The 9,144-nt window shown below is 37.2% G+C and overlaps 1 protein-coding gene across 1 annotated transcript; it reads right to left on the bottom strand.

Moving 5' to 3' along the window:
* Window positions 1–1,850: 1,850 nt before the first annotated feature.
* Window positions 1,851–8,356, bottom strand: LOC142502186 (secreted frizzled-related protein 2-like). Its single transcript, XM_075613062.1, has 3 exons — window positions 7,641–8,356; window positions 6,548–6,628; window positions 1,851–3,726 (listed from the first exon to the last, which is right to left on the bottom strand). The coding sequence occupies exons 1-3, from the start codon at window positions 8,137–8,139 to the stop codon at window positions 3,422–3,424; spliced, it is 885 nt and encodes a 294-aa protein (XP_075469177.1). The 5' UTR covers window positions 8,140–8,356; the 3' UTR covers window positions 1,851–3,421.
* Between the last annotated feature and the right edge of the window lie 788 nt (window positions 8,357–9,144).

The following is a 9,144-nucleotide window of genomic DNA, read 5'->3' as shown; positions in this document are numbered from 1 at the left end:
CTTTATAGAAACAAATCCTCTCTAAGCCAGCTGGTTAGAAAGCGCATCACACAGCAGATGCTAATGTCAATTATAGACAAGGGGACATAGTATACGATACAGCTCACCAAACTCACCTTAGCAAACTGGACACCCTGTACAACTCAATAAGCTGCTTTGTCCCCCAATTTAACTACAATGCACACCACTGAGAAATGCTCAAATAACTAGATTGCTCATCACTTGAGCCTAGGCGCAAAGTTCATCTTTCCTGTCTTGCCTTCAAATACTTTCTGGACAAGCTACCCGGTTATCTTAACATGCTTCCTACCCCTCCCACATGCAGCATTTATCACCGGAGTTCTGACTCCAAAAGACTGCTCATGGTCCCAAGGTTGATCTACTATAACTATCCAGTTGCTTCTCCTTCTCTTACCGGGCACCTCAAAACTGGAACAATCTACCGGAGACTCTCACATCCACCACCAGTCTAAGTTTTTTCAAAACTAAAGCTGTCTCACATTTTTATCTGGTCTGTAACTGTTACATATGCCTATAACATATATTATCTTTAACTGTTCATGCAATGTCTTTATATATAATCTATAGCCCCGGTCATACTTGAAAACAAGAGGTAACTCTCAATGTATTACTTCCTGGTAAAACATTTGTATAAATAAATTAAATACTGTACTGCAGAATATGCTGTCCCATTAGGAATGAGTGATAATATTAATTAGTATTATGCAATAATTTTCACAAGTGATTCCAAAAATGCATTAAATGACAATGCACTTTTGTCCATCTAATTCATCGTACATTTGGAAAATTACACCATATGATTATTGAACACTCCAATAATTATAGCTGCTATACCCCCTTATGTCATCTGTGTTATGTCCAATGATTGTACGCTCACTTCCAGTTAGTGCTCTTCTGAGCACACCGTGGAATACGGTTTTGGTGGTCTCACTGATCACTGTTGATCTTTTCTATAGTGCACTGCCATCTACTACTCTTAAAAGAATATAGGCAACAAGCATTAATTCAAAGGAGCAATCCAAGCCTTTTTTTTTTTAATTATTATTTTTTACGTAAGATTGAAGCAGGGGTTGTCTGGAGCCCCATTAATTTCAGCTACGGGTACCTTCTGCTTACCGAGATACAGGCCTCCAAAGGGAATGCCGGTATCTTGACAAAGTTTAAAGCTTCCACATCACTCAGGCCAATAGGAAGCTGAACCTGATGACGTTCCAACTTCCTCTTGGTCTGCAGGTCACGGGAGCTACCGGCACCCTCTACGGAGGTCTGTATCTCCGGAATCATGGGGCTACCGGAGCAGAAAATAATGGGGTTCAGCTCTGGAGACTCTCTGCTTCAATCGTATGTTAAAAATAAAACATTCCCACCCCCCAAAAAAATCATATGCTTGGATTGCCTGTTTATCAGGCAAATATAACATACAGGCATACCCCGTTTTAAGGACACTCACGAGTAATGACATATCACCCAGTAGGCAAACAGCAGGTCACGCATGCGCCTGTCAGCACGTCCTGAACAGCAATACCAGCTCTCTACCTGTACCGAAGCTGTGCGCAAGCGGGGAGACTATAGAGCCTGTTACAAATGCATTAAGTTGCAATCAGTTATGCACATATATGACGATTGCAGTACAGTGCAGTACAGTACATGCATCGATAAGTGGAAAAAAAGGTAGTGCTTCACTTAAAGTACATTTTCGCTTTGCATACATGCTCTGGTCCCATTGCATACGTTAATGCGGGGTATGCCTGTACTGTATTAGTGTTTGTTTCTTTTGTATAAACCATAAATAGAACACATTTTTGTTACACAATGATTATTTACTGAAGCACGAGTAAAATGCAATTTTATTAAGGCATCTATTTAGATGTATTATTGCTTGTCATTGTTTCTATAGAAAATGACCAAGGAACAAGCATAACAGCAGTTTAAGTAGCTGGGGCTATGAATGATAAAAACAGCTCCTGATATACCTTTAAAGTATAAATTCGTCAATTAAAAATATTGAGGGGGAGGTAAAATTATGGATAGTTATATACAAGAATATAATGTTTATCTTAATTATTTACAATACTGGTTAAAGCAATATTTTACAACTCTTTCAGATACCTCATTGCATATATTACAAAAATAAGCTAGAAACAAGTTATGTACGATTGAATGAAAAAGACAACAATGGAAAACTTGCAATCAAGCTATAAAAGAATTTAGTTACAGCGCAAAACGTCTGCTATTGTCTTACTATGTAGTTCTATAAGCTTTACCATGTAATTATTATTATAACGAATGCAAAACTTAACTCTGAAACTCTATACTACAACTGAAAGTGTAATGTTTACATAGAAAATAAACACACACAGTGTTGGAGTTTATCAGTAAAAATTGCTGGAGCGTTTATGCAGTTTGTTTTTAACTGTGGCAGTATTGGTACAGATAATAGGCCACATTTTTCATTATAACTTTTCATGCAAGCTACATCAAATATGAAAGTTCATATTATCTTGGCAAACTTATGCCAAGTTTCTACATACAATATTTATTTCCCTTATTTATTTATCTTTCCAGTTTCCCAACCCATAGCAACATAGTGAAAGCAAAATACTTTTCTAAAGTGTTCCCTTTTCACCAATTTACATTAGTTAAGACTTTTAAAAAAACGAGTAGGGCGACTTGTGGCAGGGGGTTAGGATCTTTGCATTTAGATACATGACAAAACGCGCTTCTGCTTCCACTATTGAAAAATATCATTAGTATTTTCACATTTCCTGCCTTCATTCTGAACAGTCGGCCATTTTGTTATTGTCAAATGAACCCCATTTACAGGGGAAAGGTTGAATTTATCAGGATTAACATCATCATGGTACACAGGATGACCTTTCTCATTCCTGCATATAAAAGAGGCTTACAAATTCTCCCCAATGTGTTCTGTTCACATGATTAAACAGCTGTTTGTGTAACAAAATAAAACCATTCTGGGATAACAGCATGCCAACTGTTTTTCTGCAAATTCCTGTTTTCAACAATATGGGCATTCTAAGAAATGCAGCAAACTGAATAATCGCAGCAAAAGAAACCTAACAAACACTTATGATAATGGTAAAAAAAAAAAAAGTTAAAAAATGTAATAGAAGTTACCAAGTCTGCACCTAGTAAATGCTGATCTGTGTTTTTAATTCCTGGGCTTCATAAAAAATATGTGATTTTAAAAAAAAATGTTTTTTTTTATCGTATTTACAAGGATTGTTTTCAATAATAATAATAAAAATATTAAAAAAAAAAAAAAAAAGCAACAAGCCATCATCCCATCCCTTTTGCTATATTTCAGAAAGGATAGGTTCCCAAAAGGGAAGAAGGTGCAAAAGACTAGCCCCAGTGCTAGAAGAGTTAACCCACGATCAAATTAGCACTGCAGTTTGCGGACACTGCGAGAGATCCTCTTAAACTCCCTTTGGCCTTTCTGCCATCGCTTGACTGAGGTGATGACCAGCTCTCCACCAAGCTTTTGTCCCATCACTAAATAGGGAGCGTTGATGTCATTCATCTCGTCGCAGGTACACTGCAGGCCATCTTTAAGCCACAACACGGTCTTCTTCAGATCCCTTTCTGTCACCCCATTTATCTTGTAAATGGTTTTGCTCTTTGTCTCTGGGATGATCTTGGTGTCCCCATTGATGTAGGCGATCTCCTTCACTTTTATCTTCAGGGCTAATGAGGGCAAAAAGAAAGGGAAGGGGGGGGGGAGGGCGGAGATTGGTGAGAGATTGAGAGAGACAGCCCCATTAGAACACAGAAAAGCCAATCTCGGGTGGGATGTGTTGCTAATGAAACTGTCAGGGCCTGACAGATTTACAGCAGGTGGCTCCATTTTTAAACCACAAAGAGCATCAAAGTCATTATAATGTAGAAAGACATTTTAACCCTTCCTGTGCCTGTCGGGTCTGAAACACACTGCTATTTCCTGCAGTCATTGGACTAGTCTTTCTTTGTAAGCTTGACATAGTTCTGTAAAGAAACATGTCCTTGTATATTATTTTTATTTATAAAATATTTTACCAGGAAGTAATACATTGAGTTCTACCTCTCGTTTTCAAGTATGTCCTGTATATGAATTTGTACTGCATAGAGTTTTAGTCCATCGTAAAAATATAACTTACTGTCAACATATATATTTTTAAAGTATTATTCTTATTAAGATAAGAGTGTATAAATTACACTGGCTATTTAATTATCTTCACAGTCTTGTGTCTAACTCAATATGAAGCCATTTAAAAATGTGCACTTTACACAGGGAAGGGAAATAAAACTTTGACTCGAAGTCAGCTGTATCTAAATGTCATATGCTATAACTAAAACTATGTTAGTTGGAATTTTTTGGCTCAGTGATAAGACCAAAGAATGGGAAATGACCAGTCATGAGTCACTAATCCCCAGGTATGGAAGTGATGGTCAAAGATCTGACTCCTTCCACTTTGTGATTACATCTCAAATGCCATTACCAATTCTCCTTCCTGTGTTTTTCCACCAACCACTGTAGTAGATAATAGGAGCAAGCTAATAGTTTGTCATTTGAGATTTGATGTAAATAAAAAGGTGGCTGTGTATTGGGGACACTGAGTCACGCTGTTGTTTCCTTACATTTCTACAAGTGAGGGATTACAGTTTATGAAGTCCTGGGGTTTGCCATTGGGCAGGGAAAGCATTTACACTCTACTCTACAACGAGAAGAGAGAGACTGAAGCTGCCAGTTCGAGGTCTCGCTCCGCTTTTGCACACTGACCAGGACAGCATGTGGCCTTCCATATCTCCCTATATTTACTTGTGCAACTATAGCTTTTCTTAAATATCTGAAACATTGTAAAAGATTATCAAAGAACACAGAGAAGATAGGAGTAGATTATTACTTTAAACTGTTCTTTATTGCACTGCACATTAAGGCCCTGTCTCTTTCCAGACAGTGTTCAGCAAGATAGCATAGCAGCATTTTATTCGTTTTAACGCTTTGGTTTCTCTAACTCTCTAAAACACTAACCCGAGTCCCCATCTAAACTATGAGCATGTAGAAATCATGGGCAAATGCCTTGAGAAAAAAAGGAAAATGAGAAGACACTACAAAATTTATTGCAGAAATCAAAATATAGCAATAGCATATAGGCACCATCAGGTATGCAAAGAAATTGGTTAGTTTATTCCAATCAACATTTCGGTCAACACCTAAGGTCTTTATTTTGATAAATGTTGAGCACCTTTTTGTTACTACTGTTTTCAAATGCTTTGAGGATTAAAAGTATAGTTTTTGTATGATTGCTCAAGACAGTTATCATTCTCTAAGACATTTTGTGAAGTCATTTTGTAATAAAATGAGTGGCCTAAAGGTGAGGGCACTGTTTTTATACTGGGAGAACCCCAGTCAAGACCCACTGTTGACTCCTTTTAACTTTGGGAAATAGCCTGAGCTTCATGCACAATAGAATGCATTTGGAAGCTTGTTGACGCAGGGATTCAATGTCACAGAAAATTAAATATAACCAAAACATTTTATATAGTTCTGACATCCTGTCTGTAAAATATATATATGCCATAGTCACAACATATTGTTCATAGGAAATCCCATTGTCTGAATATTTGAAATGACTGTCTCCAGTCAAATATTTGTTTTTCATATAAATGAAAAAGCAAGAATGTTTTGATTAGTCTGGAAAAATATTTCAAAAAAAGTGCAAAGTTTTAGATATAAACTACAGTTGTTCTTGCAAAGAGTTATGGTTACACTGTAATCCTACACTAGCCCTTTTTTATCATTCACATCCATCTAATCAACAGCCACGATCATCAATCAAATCTGCTGTCGTAAGGTTAAGGCTGTTTTTTTGGGGGTCACCAAAGTTTTTCCTCATTTCCAAACAAATCTAGCTGCTTAATTTATGCAAGTACATTAATACCTGTGTGTTTCCCATTTCATGTAGGAGAGACGATTGAGAAGGTTAAAAAAAAGTGTTTATAAAATTTTCAGGCCCATGTCAGTCCAAGTTTACATCATAATTGTATAATATACAACCCGTATCCAAACAAACAGCCCAGTCTGTCAATCACAGTACATTAACAGGTACTGAAAACAGTTTAACTAGTTTGTATTGTAATCATGCACAAAAAATAAAGCATTTTCACTCTATACAGTGCTGAGTTTGTATTAGGACTTTCAAACAATGTTTCTTCAATCAGCCAAATTAAATCAACTTTCTTTATTGCAGCTTCTGTCGAAGAGATACAACTCTTTATGTACTATTTTTTTTTAAGGCAAATCGAAAGGGTTCTTTCCTGTCTGGTTCAAAAGCTTATAAACTGTAAGCCATTGTTGGGCCAATTGTATACACCTATTTTTTTTATTTTCCTTTTTTCCACAGAAAATTGGCTAAACATTTTTTTTCATGCACTATTATTTGTAAGTGTTTAAAAACATTGTTTCCCAGAAAAAGGTCAATGATCTTTTGAAATAATAAAAAAAAAAAACGTTTTGAAGGATACTTACCGAAATCATTTTTGCAAAGATTTTCCACTATGTCATTGTCATCCTCATTGCTGTTTTTACAGGCGTCGCAAACTTTTGGTGCTGTAAATTCAGATGCATCTTTTATGAGTGTTGCAAGATATTTATTAAACAGCAGGTGGCGCTAAAACACATGTACAACAAGATGCTCTTCTGCAACCACATTGCCTTATCAAAAAAAAGCCTTATTAGATTTCTGTCTTACCAATGCGAAATGTGCCTTATTCTCTTTTTAATGTTTGCATGTTTTTCCCCCTACAGTATATCAGCATTGCGTACAGTAGTGCTTGAAACACAGTTAAATCTACATAAACCGATTAAATGAAATATAGAACCACTTTTCCACATGTGTATCAAAATCATATCAAGAGTGTTCTATGCCAGAAAAGGTTATTATTTGGCACACAAGTGAACATTGCTAAGGGCATTTACTTTTCGAGCAACAGACACCAAAGCGGTGCATTTTACATGCTCTGGTTTGTCTTCAATGCTCATTGAAAACATATGAGGCAAATTGGAAATGTATCCATTGGAATTACTGCACCGTCACATGACGCACCGTGCCAATAAAGATTAAGTGACTTGGTATTTCCTCTATGCAGCAATAGTTTAAAATAAAGAGAGAAAGAAAACAAGACATAAGAGGATTTAAAAAGGAGAAACACTTAAGAAACATCCCCCCCCCCCGCCCCCGATTCAATGTATAGTAAGCTCATTACGTTTGGGCTGGTTTTTCTTATGTGACTGAAACAAGAGCTGGGAAATGTTTAACTTTTCATTACTATACACAGCTTGATCCTAAAATCCTTTCATTCCTTTTCCTTCAAATCATTTATTAGCTAGATATTACTCATCCTTAGTAATATACATGTTTCTTTTAAAAATGTATTTTTTTTTTCTCCAGATTTGAGCAGATACATATTTGCATATGAAGGTTTTCCGCAGCTTAGCTCTCTGCTTTACTGGGATGTATTAATGGGACACACTCTCATGAAGACTCACCAAAGCTAGCACTGGAGAACTGCTTCAGTACTGTACAGTAGTAGAGATAAAATGCCAAAAAATTTGGAATTACCTTCTCTTGTGGCTGGTATAACATGATCACTGCTGGCTGGGGGGATGCATAAGTCATTGTCCTGGGGGAAGCGGCTACAGTCCAGCATATCTGGCCAGGGAAAGCCAAATGCAGACATGACTGGGGCACAGCTGTCCTTCACCTGCTCACACAGAGACCGGCAGGGTTTAATGGTCTCATCCAGGTCATCAATGCAGACTGGGGCAAAGAGAGAGCACAGGAACTTTTTGGTATCACGGTGACACTGCTTCTGCACTAGTGGGATCCAGGATGACGCCTGCTGCAGGACTTCCTTCATAGTTTCATGACCCAGAAGATTGGGCAACCTCATGTTGGGATATTCAATGTCATGGCACAGAAGCAAAGTGGCAGGGATAGGTTTGCAGTTGCTCCTCTTGTAGGAAAATTCAGGCTGCCCAAATGGAAACAAACCTCTTACTGAGTCCATGCAGTCAGATGCAAGGAAAATCAGAAATACGAAATAATACCTCTGGCACATCTTTAGTGAGTTAGATGGGGAGGATTATAATGAGAAACAAACTTCGCAGCCTGTGCTTCTCCTTCAGCTGGATGATGTGCTAATTGTGCTCCTGTGGAGAGACAGAAAGGGTGATGAAAAAAAAACCTCTTAGCATTTCTAAGGCTACATGCAGATTTTCTGAGAGCCTGGTTCTCTGAATCTTAGACAAGAGGGGACAGACTGATCAGATGCTCAGCAAACAAGAGTTTTCTTGATTTTTTATGCAAATTGAGTCAATGGGAGGAGCTTGCTGACAATAATCAGAAAAGGATTGGTCACTACTTTCTTCGTCTGCTTTTCCTTTGGGAATTCTCCTTTGGCAGGAAAGCCTTAAAAGAAATGTTACAGTGCATGTAAAAATCTCTGAACAAAGACCTACAAAAGGCTTAGAACTGCATTGTCTCTGGGCTAATAGAGTAAGCAGGCTGCATTCTAATCTTTGAGGCTTGCTTCTAGAGGTGAGCCTCACACTTAATAAAATCCCTTTTAAATAGTCAAAACTTTCTCTCTGTCTGTTTAGTCTACTGTTATTGTGCCCTATAAAATGTATTTGCTTGGCCTTCTCCCTTTTTAAAGTGTTGCAAGTCTATTTGGTCGTTTTTTGGCTGTTGGGTTGACCTCATTCTTTCTTTATTATATACATATAGATAGCTACAGTATTATTCCTACATTTACACAAACAACTTCTAGCTTAACCTCTTGGTTTGGCTCCTATGTTTACCATTATTCATTTGTTTAAATAAACACGTATAGGACTATTTAGATGTGCATAATAATTAGTTATTCATGGGTCACTTATTCTTTAGCACAGGAAAATGTGTAAGTGACTATCTACCAAAAGTGGCTGCAAACTACCAAATGTAAACCCAGCATTTGTTTTCAGATCTTTGAGACTGAATGTAAAGTTAACCTGAATAGCAGCGAGTTGTCCTTATTTACTTGAATAGTGTCTTGTTAATAGTTTAAAGCGGAGTGTGAAGTTAC

Source organism: Ascaphus truei, chromosome 1, assembly GCF_040206685.1.
Source record: "Ascaphus truei isolate aAscTru1 chromosome 1, aAscTru1.hap1, whole genome shotgun sequence".
In the NCBI taxonomy this organism is placed as follows: domain Eukaryota; kingdom Metazoa; phylum Chordata; class Amphibia; order Anura; family Ascaphidae; genus Ascaphus; species Ascaphus truei.
Note: the sequence above shows the minus strand (reverse complement) of the source record. Positions and strands in the feature narration are given on the sequence as shown.

Excerpts from the sequence above, each read along its gene's own strand:
- LOC142502186 (XM_075613062.1), bottom strand. The coding sequence starts at position 8,139 with ATGTGCCAGAGGTATTATTTCGTATTTCTGATTTTCCTTGCATCTGAC. Across the intron at positions 6,629-7,640 it reads TATACCAGCCACAAGAGAAG|CACCAAAAGTTTGCGACGCC; the intron begins GTAATTCCAAAT and ends CTGAATTTACAG. Across the intron at positions 3,727-6,547 it reads TCTTTGCAAAAATGATTTCG|CCCTGAAGATAAAAGTGAAG; the intron begins GTAAGTATCCTT and ends TGCCCTCATTAG.